Source organism: Ascochyta rabiei, chromosome 17, assembly GCF_004011695.2.
Source record: "Ascochyta rabiei chromosome 17, complete sequence".
Classification (NCBI taxonomy): Eukaryota; Fungi; Ascomycota; class Dothideomycetes; order Pleosporales; family Didymellaceae; genus Ascochyta; species Ascochyta rabiei.
In genome coordinates this window covers 890,794-910,860 of record NC_082421.1, presented here as the reverse complement: position 1 = coordinate 910,860, position 20,067 = coordinate 890,794, and the positions used below count along the sequence as shown (strand labels likewise).

At 53.1% G+C, this 20,067-nt stretch overlaps 10 protein-coding genes across 10 annotated transcripts, besides 3 other annotated features; 3 read left to right on the top strand and 7 right to left on the bottom strand.

The window, feature by feature from the left end:
- Positions 1 to 1,612: 1,612 nt before the first annotated feature.
- EKO05_0009706 (uncharacterized protein) lies at positions 1,613 to 2,865 on the bottom strand (the record flags this gene model as incomplete). The annotated part of the gene is made up of 3 exons (XM_038942586.2): positions 1,613 to 1,819; positions 1,876 to 2,528; positions 2,586 to 2,865. The coding sequence occupies 3 exons, from the start codon at positions 2,863 to 2,865 to the stop codon at positions 1,613 to 1,615; spliced, it is 1,140 nt and encodes a 379-aa protein (XP_038795085.2).
- Positions 2,866 to 3,582: 717 nt separating this feature from the next.
- Positions 3,583 to 4,491, top strand: EKO05_0009705 (J domain-containing protein 1; the record flags this gene model as incomplete). Its single annotated transcript, XM_038946916.1, has 1 exon — positions 3,583 to 4,491. The coding sequence occupies one exon, from the start codon at positions 3,583 to 3,585 to the stop codon at positions 4,489 to 4,491; it is 909 nt and encodes a 302-aa protein (XP_038795084.1).
- Positions 3,617 to 3,662: a tandem repeat.
- A 481-nt stretch (positions 4,492 to 4,972) lies between the features above and the next one.
- EKO05_0009704 (Chitinase) lies at positions 4,973 to 6,824 on the bottom strand (the record flags this gene model as incomplete). Its single annotated transcript, XM_038942662.1, has 4 exons — positions 4,973 to 6,307; positions 6,361 to 6,468; positions 6,603 to 6,764; positions 6,819 to 6,824. 4 exons carry the CDS (start codon positions 6,822 to 6,824, stop codon positions 4,973 to 4,975), a joined length of 1,611 nt encoding a protein of 536 aa, XP_038795083.1.
- A 1,038-nt stretch (positions 6,825 to 7,862) lies between these two features.
- Positions 7,863 to 9,573, bottom strand: EKO05_0009703 (uncharacterized protein; the record flags this gene model as incomplete). Its single annotated transcript, XM_038942657.1, has 6 exons — positions 7,863 to 8,482; positions 8,539 to 8,771; positions 8,823 to 8,878; positions 8,927 to 9,027; positions 9,079 to 9,357; positions 9,405 to 9,573. The coding sequence occupies 6 exons, from the start codon at positions 9,571 to 9,573 to the stop codon at positions 7,863 to 7,865; spliced, it is 1,458 nt and encodes a 485-aa protein (XP_038795082.1).
- Positions 9,574 to 10,099: 526 nt separating this feature from the next.
- Positions 10,100 to 10,541, top strand: EKO05_0009702 (Sm snRNP core protein Smd1; the record flags this gene model as incomplete). Its single annotated transcript, XM_038942739.1, has 2 exons — positions 10,100 to 10,113; positions 10,163 to 10,541. The coding sequence occupies 2 exons, from the start codon at positions 10,100 to 10,102 to the stop codon at positions 10,539 to 10,541; spliced, it is 393 nt and encodes a 130-aa protein (XP_038795081.1).
- Positions 10,443 to 10,466: a tandem repeat.
- Positions 10,467 to 10,528: a tandem repeat.
- Positions 10,542 to 10,920: 379 nt separating the features above from the next.
- EKO05_0009701 (uncharacterized protein) lies at positions 10,921 to 12,177 on the bottom strand (the record flags this gene model as incomplete). Its single annotated transcript, XM_038942403.1, has 2 exons — positions 10,921 to 11,284; positions 11,333 to 12,177. 2 exons carry the CDS (start codon positions 12,175 to 12,177, stop codon positions 10,921 to 10,923), a joined length of 1,209 nt encoding a protein of 402 aa, XP_038795080.1.
- A 1,356-nt stretch (positions 12,178 to 13,533) lies between these two features.
- EKO05_0009700 (uncharacterized protein) lies at positions 13,534 to 14,675 on the bottom strand (the record flags this gene model as incomplete). Its single annotated transcript, XM_038942709.1, has 6 exons — positions 13,534 to 13,591; positions 13,641 to 14,084; positions 14,135 to 14,414; positions 14,467 to 14,487; positions 14,540 to 14,594; positions 14,646 to 14,675. 6 exons carry the CDS (start codon positions 14,673 to 14,675, stop codon positions 13,534 to 13,536), a joined length of 888 nt encoding a protein of 295 aa, XP_038795079.1.
- Positions 14,676 to 15,062: 387 nt separating this feature from the next.
- On the top strand, positions 15,063 to 16,117 carry EKO05_0009699 (Mitochondrial acidic protein mam33; the record flags this gene model as incomplete). The annotated part of the gene is made up of 3 exons (XM_038942539.1): positions 15,063 to 15,243; positions 15,297 to 15,412; positions 15,464 to 16,117. The coding sequence occupies 3 exons, from the start codon at positions 15,063 to 15,065 to the stop codon at positions 16,115 to 16,117; spliced, it is 951 nt and encodes a 316-aa protein (XP_038795078.1).
- A 304-nt stretch (positions 16,118 to 16,421) lies between these two features.
- EKO05_0009698 (uncharacterized protein) lies at positions 16,422 to 17,533 on the bottom strand (the record flags this gene model as incomplete). Its single annotated transcript, XM_059637599.1, has 2 exons — positions 16,422 to 17,325; positions 17,406 to 17,533. 2 exons carry the CDS (start codon positions 17,531 to 17,533, stop codon positions 16,422 to 16,424), a joined length of 1,032 nt encoding a protein of 343 aa, XP_059493582.1.
- A 792-nt stretch (positions 17,534 to 18,325) lies between these two features.
- Positions 18,326 to 19,842, bottom strand: EKO05_0009697 (PAB1 binding protein; the record flags this gene model as incomplete). The annotated part of the gene is made up of 2 exons (XM_038942579.1): positions 18,326 to 18,348; positions 18,396 to 19,842. 2 exons carry the CDS (start codon positions 19,840 to 19,842, stop codon positions 18,326 to 18,328), a joined length of 1,470 nt encoding a protein of 489 aa, XP_038795076.1.
- Positions 19,843 to 20,067: the final 225 nt, after the last annotated feature.

The following is a 20,067-nucleotide window of genomic DNA, read 5'->3' as shown; positions in this document are numbered from 1 at the left end:
ATAGTTCTTCTCGACACTGGAGACACAGGTCGATGTTCGTTGTAGTAGCTCGTCGCTCAATGTCCGTGTTCTCGATGCTCGCTACTTGAATGAGTACGAGAGCCGCTGAGAGCAGGCAATGTGTAGCCGATATTGGGCTCCTACGGAAGCTGCCAAACGCATATCGGTACTTCTTCGCAGTGATGTAGATATGTGTGGCTGCTTCGTAACATACACAGCTGGCTTTCTTGCTGGATAGCTTCGTATTGTAAACATGCACGGGTGTTGCGCGTGCATTGCTGGCCAGCATCGCGTTGCCGAGAAGGACGAGAGTTGTGTGGAAGGCCATATGAAGCATGTACGCTTGTGGGAATGTATTCGCTCAATTAGCAGTCTCCAGCCTGAGCTCATCAGGTAGGTCTTAGAACCAGTTCTCAACTCCCAACACGGACGGGTTAAAATGAGATTTGGTACGGTACAAAAGCTCGTCGTTACTGCTTGCGCTACGTACAAGGTTCCCTGGATTAAGAAAGCTGCCACAAATTGTAACTCTTACTGTTCAGATCGTTAGTCAAGGCTACGAGTCGGATGTGCTTATCCAACCTGGAGCATAATTTACAGTCTTGGAAACCCAAGCGGCCACTAGTAGGACCAAAGTAGTGAGCCTCTCCCTGTCGATCGAAGTTGATGGACTCATCAAGCGATAAGGTACCCTCAGATGCAGTGCACACTTCTTCGGCCTGCGCGGTGGTAGCGTTGCGGCCGTTGGCTTTCAACAATAAGCCATCGACTTCTTCGGCTTGAAGGTTTGCAACCGCAACATCAACGTCAATATATTGTGATCTCAATATGCATTCTAGCAGCCCTATACGGTCTCGAAGCAGTTGCACATGTGGCTTGGAAGCTGGCTTGCGCCCATCGCTGGCTTCTTCGCTGTATTGGCAATCGATGGACCTCGTAAGGCATGTTAAGCAAGCCGGTCGCGTACCATCGCACTATTGTAGCATTCCAATCAATGGCTGATGTTGACGGTCCAGCTGCAGCTGCGATGAGCTAGGCTGGGGAAGCGTATCTTGGCTCGTCGTTGACGACACGGTCACAATTTCCTCTTGCTATACTCTGTTCGTAACTGAGACAAACTATAGGCGGCTGGAACCGCGAACCAGGCGAATTCCTCCTCGAGATCAACGCGCAAATCGACCAAGCTTTCGAGAATTTGGAGCACAACCTACGTGATGCCGGTAGATAAGGCTGGTCGCAGGTCTTCCGTGTCAACTCGTACCATGTGCCGACCAACAATGAAGCTCTTGCAGCTATGACGAGGAACTTCAAAAGGTGGATGCCTAGCCATCAGCCAATATGGACTTGTGTGGGTGTTACCAGACTCGGGGAAGATGATATGAGGGTGGAGATCGAGGTTGTCGCGCTGGATCCCAGATAGTGTGTAAGATTGATGAGAAAATTAAGAGGACAGTGTGTGTTGCGATGTTTGAAATGGACAAATAGGATGAAGTAGTAATATAAGCTTGTTCATCAACGCTGTATAGTGCAATGGTATCGTAAAACTGGAATGCTAGAACACACTGTCCTCTAATGACAGTCTCCAAACGGATACGCTGTAGAATTACATGGGTTAAAGCCTCATGCGCCGGATCATGTCTCTTGATTCCTTTTCGGAAAGCTCGTTGCCATCGATGTTGATACGTCCTTCCTCGACTTGTACCAGATCAGGTTTGACAGTGCTATCGTGCAGATGTTGCAGGAATGAGAGCAGGTTTTCTTGAAACTCGATGTATGAATGGTCGTCTTCGATCTTTTCAAAAGTACGTATGGCTGCCACCTGCATCCAGTCAGTTCACTTTCTCACACATATCTTGCCCAGGACTCCTGACGTACTTCTCTGATGTATCGACGCCGGATGGCTGTCCATTCCGGGAGCTCTTCAGTTGGTTGGTTTTCTCTGCAGAACAACCTTCGCATGGCTGTGATGTCAGTTCCTTCGCCGTCTTCACGCTCAGCACCCACGCTGCCAAACGCGAAGATGGATATAATCGCTGCTGGTTGGCATTCCCGATCAACGAGATGTCGATCGATGACAGCCTGTAGCATAAATTGGCCAGCCAATTCAAACCAATCCGACGTAGGCTGCCAATCATCACCAAGATTCGCGCGTGCAGCAGTGAGCTCCACGAACAACGGAAGCAGTTCGTGGAGTGAGGGCCGACCCCTCTCGCTGCACATGTCGAGGCGGAAGCTTGAGGGTAGGCCCAAAGCCGTTGTACGGCGCCTTCGAACGGACTCTAGTTCATTGTCTGACAGTGGGCTTTTCGTGCAAGCCGGTTCGTCGGGGCTGTGTGCGTTCTGCCACAGTTGACGTCGACTGTCGTTTACATCGCGCAGTCTTTGGAGAGACTCCTTGTTCGTCCATGTTTGTGATGGGTGATAGCGATGGGTGAACAAGAGTGAGAACTGCAGGAGTCGTGAACGGAAAGTTGCCAGACTGCTGAGGCGGCGGCCTTGGTGGACGTTTGACATGAAAAACCTCCACTCTGCACACAGTCAGTGAGCCACTGTTGGTGTCTTTGATAAGAATAAATTCCACATACCAGCAGTCATGGTGACCAGAGCGTTGGGCAGGTCACGCTCCCACCTGTTCTCACAGGCCTGCCATTCGAACACGGTAGCTGTCGCCTTGTAGGCCAGAAAGTCTAGGATTGTATGGTCGACATCGAACTGGTCATCCTCGTCGTTGTCCATGCGCCGAGTGAGATGGAAAAAGCCCTCACGTGCTTGGCGATTGCTGTCATACGCTCGCGCCATGGTACGCGCGAGCTCTTGCTCCAGATCCCTCATTGCTGGGTCTGGGACGTGTTGTGTAGCCAGCATGGTGACTGAAAAGGCCGATGGTCAAAGGAGACGAGAGTATATAACAGGCAGGCGCAAGGCACGAGCTAGCGCAAACCATGCAACAAAGGTCCATCACCCGGCGAGTCCACAGAACACCCACTTCGGACAGGAGCAAGACCAGTCCTACGGGAGGCTGCCAACCGCTTCAGGCGCTCAATTGATGCGTTTGGCTCAAAAGCGACAGTCGTATACAGAGATGGCAGGAGCAGATGGAGGCTAAGCGAGGCACTCAAACCCAGAGTGAAGCATGTAAACCTTGGAGTCCCCGGGTCCGCACTGGCGCCCGCGCGGTTGAGAGGTGCAGCAAACTGGAGGGGGGCGGAAGCGTCGGGAGCGGCACCTATGGCCGGCACCTGACACAACAGCGTGGGAAGCACGCGGTGGAGGATGCCGGAGGTGCAGAAGGAGGACTCGCTGTGCATTTGTGAAGGGGTCACATGATACTGCAAGCAGATTAGCGGCACATCCCGCAAGCAGATTAGAGCAGACGAGCCGTCTCGTGTCCAGACCCCGGTGGTCCCTTCCTTGCTCCTGCAAGAGGTACGGGGGCAAGAGGGACCTTACCGGCTTATCTCCGCCGCTCCGCTGCTAGCTCCCACCGTTCACGCCTCCCCACCACGGCTCGAGTGTCTCACTGCACTCGCCCAGCCCAACACCTGGCCATGCACACGCGTCTGCAGAAGACCTCGCGCGAGGATGCTGCCCAAGAAGTCGCCCATCCTCCTCTCGTCCTACGCCAACGCCTTCGCGCCACTCTGCTACGCCCACGCCTCGCCGCCACAGTCATGTCGTCATCATATCTCGAAACCTCAGCACACGACAACCGCGCGCACATATGCCCAGCACGCCAACAGCGATGATGCAGACCTCCTCAACTGGCCCGAGGCCATCCGCCCCCACACAACGCCCACGCCCTATCAGATCTTGAACTGCAACAAGGGCGATGCGTACAAAAAGAACCGCTACTACGCCCTGGTCAAGCTCTACCACCCCGATCGCTGCCACCCCGGTTCCTCTGCCCACCATCTCCCACTCGCTGTACGCCTTGAGCGATACCGCATGCTGGTCGCCGCCCACGACATCCTCTCTGATGCCGAGAAACGGAAAGCGTACGATGCGTGGGGCGCGGGCTGGGCCGGCCATCACCGCACACCTACCTCCAGCGGACATTCCCACAACCCCTACGACTGGGAGTTTGACAGAAAGAAGTGGAACACGGATCCTCGCAGCAATGCGACCTGGGAGGACTGGGAGCGCTGGTACGGCGAGAACAACGAGGGTGGGGGGCAGAAGGAGCGAGCGATCCAGATGAGCAATTTCACATTTATGTCGCTGTTGTTTGCCTTTGTGGCCCTTGGCGGCGTCATGCAGGGTACGCGCTTCTCCGGCTTCCACAGCTCCGTGGTCGAGAAGAGAGACCAGGTGCATAGAGAAGCGAGTAGCGTGTATCAGCGGTCGAGGCATGCCACCATGAGCGGTGATCGCGATGAGCGGATACGCACCTTCTTGGAGCACAGAGAAGCAAATCTGGCAGGCGAGGAGAGCTATCACCGGCTACTTCCTCCATCTGACAACTGCTCTCCAAACGAGACCACGCGGCAGTGAGACGTGGAGAGTGGTTTTGCGAGCAGGAATCCAGGCGCACGGCTGGGCTGGCGTTAAAGGCACGCATTCTGTACCTATTCTGGTTCGGAGAGGCGTACATACTTTGGCATTTGGGTTGGGCCTTTCAGGGCCTGAGCATGCTTTGCATCGCCCACACTTTAGCGATATCCTACAAATCAACAAAACTTTTCATCTCCATCTCGCTCCGCTGAGTTTGCAGCAGCATTGGACGACTGGCCAGCCCTAGCCGAGGTTCTCCATGCCAACATCGAGGTCAATGCAGTGTCTCCACTACCATGAAACGACGCATCACGGATCTGTCGTTCATCTCGGTACTTGTCCAAGCAAGCATCTGTGCTTCAAACGATCTACCTATGTAACGCAGTCTATACCGCACCACCCCAAATTCAAACAATCCCCTCAATATGCATGAACAAACGCCCCCAAATGCAAAGAAACATAACTCCCACACAGAATCTACCTACCCATCAAACGCCTTGACGTTGTCAAACTTACTATCAGGGTAACGTAACCAGTTACTCTTCTGCTCCAAACCAGACCCATCCCTGCCTCCCAAAGAGCTGACCACATTATCAATCAGCCCCGTGCCATCATACCGATCTCCACTAACCTCCCACCACATGGCGCCACCCAGCCCCGTCTTCTTCAGCCAGTCCGTTTTCATGAGCGCCATATCCACGGTGTCGAAGCTAACCAGCATACCTGTGCTGTTGTCGTAGCTGTAGGTTGCGCCCGCCTCCTGATCGTAGTACATGTTCGCGCCGGGAAGAGGCAGATCCTTCCAATCGTACACGCCCGCCTCCCACGTTCCCTTTCCGTTGCCATTGTACGGCTGGCCCAGGCCCGCCGTGTTGGTGAAGGCGCGCCCGTACAGCGGCATGCCCAGGTTTACCTTGGAGGCGGGCACGCCTGCGGACAGGTAGGCTTGCACCACGTCGAATGTGTTGTACGGCGTCGACGCCGGGTTGGAGGTCGATTTGAACAGGTTTTGTGCGTGGCCGGATGCTTTGTCCCATGAGCCTGCATAGTCGTAGGTCATGAGGTTGATGAAGTCGAGCACCTGGCTAATATCGTGGAGAGGCATGTTCTTGTAGTTGGACTGCCCAGCGGGTGCTGCGATGGAGAGTTCGAAGTGGGGCTGTTCGGAGCTGCCGTGGCCGTCTTCGTAGATAAGGGTCGAGGCATAATCGTCGAGGGCTTTGCGGATGGCTTTGAGGAGTTCGAGGAGCTGACCGCCCTGCGTAGTATCCTGCGGGTACTCCCAATCGATATCGATGCCGTCGAAGCCATAGTCGCGGATCATGGCCACGCAGCTGTCGGCGAATTTCTTGCGACCGGCGGCAGTGGAGGCGGGCGTGTCCATGTGCTTGTTAGTATTGGTGTATGTCCAGCCTCCGATGCTGAGCATGACTTTGAGGTTGCGGTTCTTCTGCTTCAGTAGCTGGAGTTGCTTTACAGCGCCGTAGACATTGTTCCCTGCTTCTGACCAAGAGTCGCCTTGGTAGTGGATGTCGGTGTCGGCGTAGGTGTCTGTAAAGAAGACTGTACCATCGTCCTTGTTATCGGCGAATGCGTATAAGACATGGGTAAGTCTCTCAACTGGAATGTTCTGAGGGAAGAACTTTCGTGCGTAGATGTCCCAGTTTCCAAAGTAGCCTATGGCTCGGTACCCATCATGCGAGCTCACGTCTGTTGGATATGAAGCCTGACTTGTCGTGGATACTGACACGACTTCTTTGGTTGTTGTCGTCGTCGGTCTAGGGTTCGTAGGATAGCCATTGTATGCTGTGGTTGTCTTCAAAAGCAGGATCAGTCTACGAGCCAAAATGCAGAACTAGCAAAACTTACATATGGGTTGCCAAACGTCGTCGAGTGGCGCGATGGAGTACTTGTAACATGTTGTGGGGGTTGTTGTGTATAAGATGGCTCGTTGCCGTTGTTTGATCCACCAGGATACTAGACAGTGTCAGCTACCTTTATTACGGCCCTAGGTTCTGAGAGTGTTTTGCTCAGATCTTGCTCGATGATCAAAGCAGTCTCGCTTACAGTTCTATTTGCGCGAACTGAAGTGACGCCAGGTCTGAACTTACGATAACCGCAGTCAATTTAGCAACTTGCTGCTCGAGGGCGTCTAGTCTCCCTTCTATCCAGCAGTACCAGTCGCAATCATCTTGCGACGTCGAGGTTTGTGCGAATGCAGTTGCCGAAAGAAGAGCGATGGTGAGGCAAAACCACTGTAATGAACGTGCGCGCTAGCAATGTCAGCCCGGCTTCCTTTCAACTGCATCGCTCTCTCTGCTACTTACCAACATTCTCGTCTGCGTTAACGAATGTCCTGGATCCCTCGATTTTACGACACCTCATCTCCAGCGGACGACCGCACTTTACATACCCCGCAGCCGGACCCTCCCTTGGCCGCGCACCACTCCCGAATTTGCTCCCTTGGTACCTGCAGGTTTCATTCCTCGTTGTTTCAGTGAGGCAAGTGTCCGCTTGGAATATCATTCCGGACGCTGTCTCGCCAATTTCGGATCGTCCCAGCCACGAGGACGGCTATGCAGGTCTCGAGGAAGGCCATGCAGCTCTTCTGATCGGCAGGCGCAGTGGTGAGTACGACGTACGCGGCTCAATGCGTACATCTGGAGCCTCAAATACCGAGGTCCTCATGCTCACCTGACTTGAGACCCTTGAAAATGATGGCGAGACGGCACAGACGACACAGAGCTGGCGCGGATCTCCAGTGCTCACTGGCTGGTGACTTTGTCGCCAAATGCCAAAATTGGTGGCTGGTTGTCCTTTGCGACCGTTGCAATGTCGGCTGCCAGATTAAGTCTCGACTGCAGCTAAGCCTTCATGTCAAATAACGATTTCGCCAGCCACCGAGACCTTGTGCAACCGAGCAGAATTGCACAACCTTCTCGAAGCCAGGCCGTCAGGTCGCTACCACTTACGATCATAGTATAACAGACCCAAGACAATTGATCATGCGAACTTTGAGTATGACCACACAAGCAAAGAAACGTAAGAGGGGCGGGCTGAATGAGCGCGATGTTACTTTCGATCGTGTATCACTCTGATGGTAGAAGAAGCCCGAGAAGAAGCCTCGTCAGGCCTGGATCAGCTGTGACAATTGTAGCTAGGCTGGTCCCGGATATTTGATCGTATGAGTATAGAGTGAGTTGTCGGATAGAACATTGACCGTTTTCTTTTCTATCCATGACATGTCCGCCGATTCCATTGCCACGCTTAGAGTCATTTGAATACGATTTGTTTTACTCACATATTTCACCATGCAGGACGAATGACTACGTGCAGGTGTTCAAGAATGACCGCTATGATAGCAAATGCATCTACGTCGTCAATCTGAAGTGTGGATGATCGTCTCCAAGGTTATCCGCGTCTGGTTCCTCCAGCCTCCAGTCCCTTTCGCCTCTATCTCTCTTCTTGTTCTCAATTTTGACCAGGAAGAACAGCGCTGTACACGCAGCACCGCAAATCCACAGCATTCCCAGACTAACTCCATATCCAGTAGGATATTTGGGTGCCTCCGTCTTGAAGAACACATTCGACGCCACAATTCCACCAATGTTACCAAAACCAACTTGCATCGCTGAGCTGATGGAGCGTTTGTAGTGCCCGGATACCAAATTCGACATCCATACGAGTACTATAGGCTGCGTGATGTAGCCACCAGGAACAATCAAAAACAGTGCAAAGTACTTGACCCCAGCGGAGAGGTTGTCTTGAACCAACAGCATTATGTAGCCGATTGATGCAATCACTAGACCGAGCATAGTGAGCCAGTAGCGGTTTCGAAAGCGGTCGGACAGGTATGCTGCGATAACGGCGGTGATGGTTGCAACGACAAAAATTGGGATGGAGCGGACTTGCGCTACGGAAGACGTGTAGCCAAGCTCTTTGACGATTGTTGGTACGAAGAAAGAGCCGGCGTAGCCTGTATTGACGACGCCTACGCACGTGGGTTAACTTTGAAGAGCCAACAGGAGCCGAGGATGGATATCTCACCAAAGTATGCCAAAACTCCCAGATAGATCTTGGGGTCAGAGAATATGCGACGAGCAGCCCTTCTGTCAAGACGGTTCATGACTGCGTCCCCGGTGTCTGCGCTGAGGCGTGCGATGAGCAGTGCGCGCTCGTCTTCGGTGAGGAAGCGTGCTGTTTCTGGCCAATCTGTGCACCAGAACTTGGTGACGAAGCCTGCAACAACCGTGACAATCCCTTCGATGATGAAGATCCACCTGCGTTTTCGGATCAATATAGATTCATGGTCGCTGTAGAAAGCCCCTCACCTCCAGCCACCGTAGCCGGCGATGCCATCCATCTTTGCAATCGCAAACGAGAGCAACTGAAAGGTGTCAATGGAAGTTATGTTGAAAAGGACAGATATTCTTACGCCGCCGAAGGCTCCAGCAATGATTGAAGCTGTGAAAAAGAGCGTCAGGCGCCATTGTAGCTCATAGCGCTTGTAGTACATGGAAATGAGGTAGACACAACCTTTGCAGTCTCAGTGTCAATAACGTGCTGCAAGACGAAGATCATGCCTACCAGGAAACAGTCCAGCTTCGAAGAAGCCCAATAAGACACGCATGGCAATCAAACCTTCGAAATTACGGACCAAACCCATGCCGATCGTTGCAATACCCCATAAGACCATGATTAGAGATAGCCACGTGGAAGGAGCCAGTTTCTTCAAGACTAGATTCGACGGGACTTCGAAGAGGATGTACGGGATGAAGAAAATAAAGAGCGCTATGTTGTAGTCATTGCTATGCATGTCAAGGTCGGCTTCGAGACCTTGGATCCTGGCATTTCCAATATTAGTCCCTGCAACTATATCAGTGTAATCATGAGATTGTGACTGAGAGACTGACTGTCCAGGAAGGCTAACAAGAAGAGCACGAATAACGGCGGCAGTACGTAGAGATCGCATTTTCGCAACAGCCTTTTTTCAGCGACGGCATCGATGTGCGTTCCAGCAGTGTCGTTGAGAACTTCGAACTTCTCGCCTGAGACGCTGGGCTTCGTCAAAGCAGATGTCATGGTTGCTCTGGAAGGATCGCAGGAGTTCGACAGGGGGATCTGCCCGTCACATCCATCGTCTTATACGTTTATCAGCATGAGCGGGTGTGGTAATACGCCAATGAGGTCAAGCCCGTTGTAACCGACGTCACTGACGTGCACTTCATCATAACGCGGGGAAGTGAATTTGGGTTTGACCCGAGGTGTGGAACAATGCCGCACTGGAAACTGTCTAAGTCAGAGTAGTAGAAATGGCTCAGGGCCCCATGCACAGCATCAAGATTACCGACTACTTTAGCGGAAATAAGTATTGAAGGGGACATGCGTGTAGATGGGCTTCTTGAAGCAACATAGAGTATGTGTGAACGAATGCCGCACGTGACAGTGATGCCAAGTCTTTGCCTGGCCGTAATTTCTGGACAGAGCTTCAATGTCCCCACCGGCCAACCTCACATCATAGCCGCAACACGATCGCAAACACGCTGCGCCCAATCGACCATTCAAAGACCACTCCTTACAAGATCAACAAGAGAGAATAGTCGAAATCATGAAGCTCGTCAGGTGCGCAGACGCGAAAGAACGCGTCTGAACGTAACTAACATTGCGACAGGTTTCTCATGAAATGCCAGAACGAGACTGTCACAGTCGAGCTCAAGAACGGAACCATCGTCAACGGTACCATCACCTCTGTTTCCCCGCTCATGAACGTTGCGCTACGAGCCGTCAAATACACACCTAAGAGCCGCGACACCGTAACTCTCGACACCATGACCGTGCGCGGTTCGACAGTCCGTTACATCATCCTTCCCGACTCGCTGCCATTAGACACGCTTCTCATTGACGATGCGCCAAAGCCCAAGAACAAGGCGAGGAAAGAGGCGGACCGAGGAGGCCGTGGAGGTGACCGAGGGCGCGGTGGACGAGGCCGTGGCGGCGGCGGTCGTGGACGTGGTGGTGGTGGTGGACGTGGCCGTGGCCGAGGATTCTAGATGTAATGGCACAGTAGGCGCAAATATTGAGGAAGCACGCGACAAGGGAATAGTGGGCGATTGAGAAGAGGCAGGAATTGCGCTGTGCGACAAGTTGAGGCTCGGGGCACAGGGTTCGCATAATGCTTAGAACGCCCTTAAAAGAAGCGCTCGAGGCTCACCTAAAACGGTCACCGCGTGCGAAAATATCCGCAGCATGCACGGCGTTCGGTAACTCTGGGCGTATGCATAGGTAAAGTGCAGCCATGCACAAATGAAGCGTGATACCATTTGGAAACATCAGACGCCGGTTCATATTTTGGATTGGTATCAAATCATCGAGGTCAAGAAATCTATAGTCTTGTACAGCCCTGGCTCTGCCGGCCTCATTGTCGCATTCTTACTCCGCATCCTCGGGTGCAACAGGTGGTGTGTCGTTCACCTGGATACCTCCCCTCTTCTTGTCCTTGCTGTCGTGGAAGGGCAGCTTCCAGCCACCCTCGTCCTCAGGTGTGCTCAACCACAGCCTCATCAGATGCCTGCGGGGCGCCGGCGGTGGGAAGTCCTTATATGCTGTCCTGGCGTGCAGTACGTGGTTGTTCGACAGAAATTGGATGTCACCAATGTCCAAGATCATGTGCAGGGCGAGGCGCAGGCAGGTCTCGTCGAGGATGGCAGCAGCACGAACCTGCTCGGGTGAAAGAGCAGGAATGAGGCCCTTATCGCTGAAGCGTGTCAGGGACTTGACGTAGTACGGATCCCACCTGATATGCGTTAGTATGGTGACTGGCTTGAGTAGCAGATGAACTTACTTCGAGTACACGCGCGGGTTGTCACCAGTCTCTAGGTAGAACACACTGGTTCGGATCCACTCCTGCTGGCCCTCACTCGTCTCTCCTTTGCGATCGAAGTACCAAATTGGCTCGGTGAACAGCTTCGCAACATCTGGGTGCTCCTTCTGCAGCACGTTCCATACCTCGTGGCTGCTGACCAAATCGCTCTCACCACCCTCGAGCGACTTTGCGATGCACAGCAGACCCACGAGATCCGAATCGTCGGCGTGGAAGAACTGTCGTGCGTTGGTGCGGTAGATGCGCACCTTGTCGATCTGAGTAGCATCCTCACCGAGATCCTTGACGTGTCCGAGAACATGTCCACGCGAGTTCTGGCTCACAAAGTACCCGAGGTATGTTCCAAGACCCATGTATGCAACAGCAGACTTCTTGTTTCCCCACTCGAGAACAGGCAGTCCCTTGAAGAGGATGAAGCCTTTGCCATCAATGATCTCCTTGCGGAGAGGCTCGAGGAACTTGCTGAACTCTGGCAGCTGGAACTTCTCCTTTGTGATACCAGTCAAGGGTGTACCCGATGAAATGAAAGCGTCTGCAGCGTTTGATATCTCGGCTACTTCCGACTCGGAAAATACGTGTGTCCAGCGCTCAGGGTTGTCCTGGTAGTCGGCTTTCGACCAGGCAGTGGGGCCGGTGATCTCTTTTGGGAAATCTTCATATGGGCGAAGTTGATCGAAGAGCGGCTCATGCTGTCCTGAGGTGCGGATGCCGTCAGGAAAGATACTCCTGTCTACTTTGTTGTTGGCGAGACCCTTGGACAGCTCATGGGGAGCTGTGGGCGCCGAGGAAGTCAAGGCAGGTGCCATTGTAGGGGCTCTTGCAGACAAACTACAATTCTTTGTATGCAAGTAGAATCAGTGTCTGAGAACGGAGTTACCAAGAATCTGAGGTTCGTATGTCCGTCCCAAAGGAATGGTAAAGAGTGCGACGTGAGCAACGAGTGCGCAATCGCAAATCTTTATAACTACCCCTCATCACCCCTACCGACCCAAGACAACGATCTCCTCAAGATGGTGTCAACTCGTCGAGCTTCCTGTTGTGATCATTAGTCTAGATTGCGTGCTCGCATACCATTGATTCCGCGATCAGCAACCCCACCATGTTGAAGAGTGCTGACGTAGGCCAACCTCGATTGCGTACTTATGATAGTTCTGCTTGCTGCTTTTTTGGCCACATGCAAGCGCAGTCCGTTCTGCATTGTTACAGGGACCTCGAGTTATACCTATCCAGGTGTTGGGTCAAGGTAGGCGACGTCGACTTAAGAAAGAGACGAACAGCAAGAAGCCCACCTCGACCCCACTTCGCGCCCTGGACGCGTCTACAGAAGCGATACCATGAGGAAATCGCCCGGAAAAAACATCGGCCATTTGGCCAAATAGGATCGCCGCGAAGCCCTCTACCGCTGCTCGTTTCTGTTTCTCAGGGCGATTGGACGTTGTCAGTACTAAACTAGGTCTAGAGGCGTCCTCTACGTTGTTCTCACAATGGTGTTCTCTTTGAACATCTTATATCAATAGTGAGAACCGCGGGACGTAAGAAACATTAGACTATACCAAATCGTATCCGAAGATAATCTTGCAGCTATCATCTAGCTGAAAGTCGACCTCCCTTGTAGCTGGTATTATAGAAGGCGATCGATCATTCAATTTGCTACAAGCTGCCAATTACGCTTCCGAGCTGTGGGATTTCCGTAGTAACAACTGCAGGTATCCCACGCTCTTTGCGTTGAGTCGCTGCCGAATGCTGGTATCGCTGTTCACTGTCGGATAAGTCATGTTGATCCAGAGCCGTGCTCATATAGAACCGACTAAAATGATGATGCATAGGCAAGGCAGCCTTACCACCCACAACGTTCTTTGTATGGGCTTTTGGAACCACCAACATAGTCGGCATATTTATCTTGGCGCAACATGCAAACCTGTACAAGCAAAGAATCACTGTGTAGGATCGTAAGTTTGGTAAGAGTGATGCGTGGAACTACCTTGTAGACACGATAAGTAAGACAAGTAGCAACTGATGTGTTTGACACGTTTTGCTCGTGAAAGGACCTGTATCGACGTTTGCATATATACAGATTAAAGTTGAATATTGGAGTCTCGGGTATTCTGTTACTTTGCTGTTCTGGGTGTTCCTGCTTACATGGTCATCACGAATCCAACCGTCTAAATGTACCGCCCTTGAGGGTCAAGTTTGTCCATCATCTCCATGGACTTCTCGTACCTAAGATAGGGTAAGCGAGGTATAGTGCAAGGGATTTGGATAGACTTACATAGTGAAGACAATACCACCGCTGAGAATGAGTCGTCCCAGCCTGGGGAGAGCGCCAGACCAGAAGGTCAGGATACCCTCATTCTTGAAGATCTTGGCTACACAGTCGAAGCTGTTCTTGTACGCGCTGCGTGCTTCTATCGATTGCATTCGCGTCTTGACAGTATCGATGGGCATGGTAGTGTAGACAGTGATGATACCAGCAAGGCCTCCAAGACCAAATGTGCTGACAGCCCCAAGCTTTTCACCGGGAGCAACGTAGGATTGCGCTAGCTGCTTGAGCGAAGTATAACTCGAGAAACGGACCGCCGAGTTGGCGGCTTGTCGGGCTGTTGTAGGAAGGAATCCTTGGAAAAAGCCGCGAACACCCTTTTCTTGGGCAATGATTCGAGTGCCGTGGAGGAAGCCGCGCATGCGAGGGTTTGCTGCTTTGCGGTCGTCGATCCTGTAGATTCTGTAAGCGGGAGTGCACAGTACTCGAGCTTGGCGTCTTACAGCTGTGTTTTGATACTCTCGAAGGGAGTGACAGCAAGTAAAGACTCTGTTGCTCCTGCACCGAAACCTGCGATTACAGTCGCTGGCCCAGAAATCTTTCCTTCGGCATCTGACAACATGTCCTTATACATGTCAAAGGCAACAAATCTTATGCCCGCCTTCAACGAATTGCCAATAATCAACGTTGTGCAGCCAGCATACCACTGTTTTCCAAACGGCGGCCATGGCAGCTTCTTGCCGTCTGCTAATCTTCGGTTGAGTTGGGATCGTGTTTTCGCGACTGAGGTGAGATTAGATGGTGGATGGGCAATCGCCTTGCATGGTTTGCGTACATTCGGCAGGGTATGTGATAGCTGGGATACGATGTTAGCTGGAAAGTCAAGTTTGAGCCTGGTCTCGACTTACAAATCTCTACGGCTCCCGCAGTTGCACCTGCGAGAATGGAGCGCATAGCACTTGGCTATCATGGCTTAGTCACTTATCGGCACGACTTTGCTTGCTTGCAAACTACCTTTTTCTTTTCTGTCGTTGCAGCCGCCATTGTGAAGTTTCTACGCCTGGAGTGCAAAGGTGGTGTCGGTCTGGAGTCGTGTGCTCAACTTGGAGCTGCACCGAGTCACCCGTCGTAGCTATGACGCACAGAAGGTGAGAAACACAATGGCAGCGAACCAAGCATAAGGCCAAGAAGAACAAAGATACACAGAGTGCACAGCTACTGTGTGCAGCCAACGTGGTGTGAGAAAGAATGACGCCCGTGTGAACGCCGATAGCGGCCAGCATTGTTTTGGCCGCGGTCGCGACTGCCAAGCACTGATGTCAAGGCTCGCGCATGGGCCCCTACGAAAAGTTACCCGTCACAGCAGCTCCAGCGTAGCGTTCGCCTTTCCCTCTCCATCAAGACTAAGACAGCCCTTGCGCCTCACACAAGATGCTTTCCCTCCGCAACATCGCCCGCACCGCACCCCGTGCTGCCCGCTTCACCAAGGCTGTGCGCCCGCAGTCGTCGCTGTTTCGCCAGACAGCCGCCTTCCAGCCAGCATGGTCGCAGGCCGCCCCCAGGCTCACAGCTTCGTTCCACATCTCTGCTGTCAGGAGGCAAGAGAGCAGCGGTACGACGAGACACATCCACCGCATTTCTACCGGACAGCTAACGTATCTGCAGCCAATGAAGAGCTTGTCGCAAAGCTCCAGAGCGAGATCTCCATGGAAGAGGGCATGAAGGAGGATGATGATCTGTCTGCCAACATCAAGGAGTACCTCGAGAACAGCCCCTTTTCGGTATGAAACCTACCTGCGCACGCATCAGCACATCTGACTGACCCCCCACAGCTCGAGGACAAGGCCGGCAACCAGGAAGTCGTCCTGACCCGCACTTTCGGCGACGAGAAGATCCGCATCACCTTCACAACCGCCGACCTCAACAATGACGTAAACCCCGAGGATGCTCTCGAGGATCAGGCCATGTACGACGACGCCGACATGGACGTGCAGTCCGGTGGCGCCAACACCAAGGGTGCCATCAACCAGGGCAACACCAAAGATGGCAACATCCGTGTGGCTCCTGAGGACCGCGTTGCGCCTGCCGACCGCGAGGAACTCGTGGACGACTATGAGGGCGAGGGTGAGGGCGAACAGGGCTTCCCCGCTCACGCCAGCATCCGCATCGAGCGCCCCGGCAAGGGTGCTCTTGCCATCGAGGCTACCGCTCAGGACGGCGACTTCCTGATCGAGGACCTCTACTACTTCCCCGATGCCGAGCTTGCTGACCCTCAGACTGCCGAGAAGGATTGGGCAAGGCGGACACTCTACACCGGCCCTCCCTTCAACAATCTCGATGAGGACCTCCAGATTCTCCTTGAGAAGTACCTTGAGGAGCGTGGCATCAACACCCGCCTGGCTCTCTTCATCCCCGACTACATTGACCACAAGGAGCAGAAGGAGTACATCAGGTGGTTGAATAACGTCAAGAGCTTCGTCGCATAAGTGTCTCGCGACTTAATTTTGTATTACTTATAATGTGCCTCGATCTGGGAGGTATCTAAAGGCCGTGTAAAATATTGGTGGGCAATTCTCCACCCCTATGTATGATTGAAACGACTGGAGGAAACAAACAAATACCACTAAGCGATGCTCTTCTTCTCTCAAATAGCCATTCGCCATTCTCATGTTGATGACGATTGTCTGCTATTACTTGTGTCTGTGTATGCTACCCATGACAGAATTCCAGAACGCTATGCAAATGCTGCCACAACTCCAAGATCAAGTCAATGTACTTGCCTGCACTTCATCACCTTCCCATGAAGATATCGCCACACCTCTCTGTCTCAGCATGCTCATGGTACAACGCGCACCTCGCACCTCGCCACGGCTTACAGGCTTCCCACTTCCCTCCCTTTCTCCCCTTCGACTCCGCTCTGGCCCCGTCTGTCGTGTCAGCTGCATCACCATCCTCGCTCTTTCCTCTCCCATCATCCCACCCGGCCATGGCAACACCAGCCTCCACGCACCCGGTACAAAAGCTTAAGCAACAGTCGTCGCACGCGACAGCGCCAAACCTAGGCTGCAGCACGCCGCGGCAGTTGTCACAGCTCCTGGCGCCATGCCAACTCTCCGGACACCACATCCTCAGCCTGTGTCTGGCCATGGCCTGACCGCAGGGTCTCTTAAGCAACACACATAGATCCCGGAGGAAAGCAGCATGCCAACTATCCACATGACCTTCGACCAGCCTATCTGTCTTCTTGAACGCAAACAGATCCAACACGAGCTCCCTCAGCGGCGCAGAGTCCCTGATCCCTTCATACAAGATGCGCGTATCGCTCGGTGTAAGCACGCTGTTGGTCCGATCTGCCAAATCTGCAATCAGATCTACGACTGCGTTCCTCAGACCCTCCATACACACTCTGTCTGCAAGACTGTACAGGTGAAGTAATGTGTAGTAAGCCGGTTTTCCGTCTTTGAACGGCGCAGGGATCGATGAAGTGTACAGCCAGGAGACGAGGAGCTGGAAATGATCGGGCAATACATCGTCAAGCGTGATGGATTTCGTGGTTGATTCAATAAAGGACCCAGTAAGCGCGGCGTGGAAGTAGGGCGACTGCGTCGTTAGGAGAGAAGTGTGGATGCTGAATGGTGTGTGCTTGGGGCCGATGTAAAGGGTTACGGTAGATGTAAAGTCTGATGCGTTCGCTCTGAGAGATTGTGAGTTGGTTGTCAATTTGCGTAAGAGTCGTGCGACGGTGGGAAATCCCTTGCCTAAAAAAAAACATACCGAAGCTCCCCAGCTCGCGCACCAGTCCACGTGTATGGTGGCGGCAGGTTGGCAAGAACGCGTGTTGGCGATGACTCGGTGCTGTATGCCATACCTATGCTGCGTGTGGTAATGGTCGTTTCCCGCATGTTATGCATCTTGCAGCCCTTCTTTAGTAAGACTCCCACGACAACTTCTGCGAAAGCAGCACTTTCGAATCAAGTATTACAAACGCACGTTCGACATGCGCACGAAGAAACTGTCACTCTTTTGATGCGGCTCACCAACGCGACCGCATGCGGGTGGTCTGCGCATTCGTCTTTGATCACCAAGGAATGTGTTTTGGAATGTATCCTCCTTCTATATCCGTACAAGAGGAGAACAAACCTTCTGCTTTGCTGTTGCATCCCCTTGACAATCACACTGCGGACGCGTGCAGCTGAGTCTCGCCGCTTTGTTCGTTGCCGACCCCCTGCTCCAGCAAACAGGGGCTGAAAACGGGGCTTGTAGACCTTGCGAAAGCAGATAAGACAATAGCGCTCCGAACAGAGCCTGACGCGCAATAGAATCATCGATGATGGGGCAGGGGCAACGTAATAAAAGATCGAGTATTGGAAGAACTTTTGCTAGATAACCCATGCTGTAGGTGATGAGCTGCTGCGTGTGCGTACGGTTGATGAACCATGCACCAGAACGCAGGCAACTGCTACTCTCCATCTTCTAACAGTGCCGAAATTCAAAGTCGACTCAGCGAAGCTTGCGCACGTTGGCGTACTGAACATGCGTATATGGTATACATACCAAGGAAATGCCCATAAGTCAGAAACCACATTGCGCCATGCTGGGTATGCATTCAGATTCAAACACGGAATTCCGGGGCCGCCGCTTTGTCGAGGAAAGACACGCGCACCCACAACAGCGTCAGGAAGCAACGCAGGAATCTAGATACGATGCTTTTCCGATTCTGTGGGATGTTAGTTTTTGTGGCGTTTGAGTTGACGGTGTACTAACCGAGTCGTGAGTATAACATGTAGAGTGCCATTTGGTTGCACTCCTGTGTGCCTGTGATCGTGACCAGGCGTTCGTTGCTGTTGTCGGTAGGTTCGTTGATCTTGATCACACTACCACTGAGCTGGCGGATCTCGTTGATCTTTGCACCACCTTTGCCGATGATTGCACCCACCATGTCGTTGGGAATGAAGATCTGCTGTGTGAGAGGTTGGCCTGGCATCGCGACGGGCGGTTGGCTAGGAGCTCCACCATGTGCAACAGGTGCTGCACCGTGGTGGGCACCGTAAGGCGTTGGCTGTGCAGGGCCGCCGTAGTGAGCACGACCAGGCGAGCCAGCTCCGTAAGGCATGCTGGCATGACCATAGGGTGTCTGCTGAGGTGGCTGGCCGTGCATGTGAGGAGCACCATACCCTCCGTGCTGAGGAGTGCGCTGGGGTTCTGGTCGACGGAAGTTGTTCGGGTGAGGCTGCGAGTACTGACCTCCAGCAGGCTGGGGAACGTACGGCTGAACAGACATGCCTCCAGGAACAACGTTTGCAGCCATGCCGCTGCGTGTTGCGTACTGGGACGCGGCAGGGCCACCAAAACGTTCTGTTAGCTGCTCGACTAGAGTCTGGGCAACATAGTACACCGCAATGTGTACAGCATCGGCAACACCAAGAACGACCAAAGATCGCTCGCCAGAATTGGGCAGGAGAGTATCGGAAGCGTTGAGCTTCGCATTGGAGGCCTCTTGTATCTCACGAATGCGGACGCCTGCTTTGCCAATGATGGAGCCAATGAGGATGTGAGGGATGAGCAAACGCATAGGGTAGGCCTTCGAGGTGGAGGTGGAAGGGATCTCGAGATCTTCCTGGTTCAGAGTGCGCACAATCAAACCAAACGCTTTGGATACAGCGTCAACTTGACCGCTGACGGTCAGAATGCGCTCAACAGCGCCTCGCGAATAGTCGCTGACTGTGCACTTTGCGCCAGATAGACGTCGGATTTGAGTCACGTTTTCTCCGCCTTTTCCGATGATGGTTGCAGCTTCGCTGGTGCCAATGCAGGCCCGCAGATGCAGCCAGTTGGTCTCATCAACTTGTTGGTTGCCGTTGCCGGGACGGCCGTTGGCGCCAGAAGTGGACTGGATGGGCTGCGTCTCCAGGATAGCGGGGGCATCAGGAACGACGGTATCCGTCTGTGTGTGTTCACCTCCGTTCTGAGCAGCTACTTCAGCAGTGTCGTCTTCTGGCTTGAGAGCTTCGGCCTTGACGTCTTCTGCAGCAAGGCCTTCGCTCTTGGCTGGCTGTGCAATCTCGATGTCGGTGGCGGCATTGTGTTCATCCTTGACCATCTTGTCAAGGGCAGGGCGCTTGGCGTCAGGCTGGTCATTGGGTCCAGCAGGCGAAGAGGGCTCTTCAAGTGGACGCTTGGTGGAGGCTGCGATAGTCGGAGATGCAGACATGATTCCTAGCTGTTTGTGGACTTGAGGATTGGGAGATAAGCTCTTTCACAGTCCAGGTAAATGCTCAGGCTAGAAGCTGGGACTGTTTAATTGTATTCGGTCTTATGTACAGCGGGGGCTGTCAAGGAAAGCGTGGTGGTGCTGGCGGCTGGGAAAGAATTGCGACAGTGCGGTTGGAGGGAGCGTGGAGGTGATGTCGTTCGGAGCTTGGGCTGGGCGGGAAGC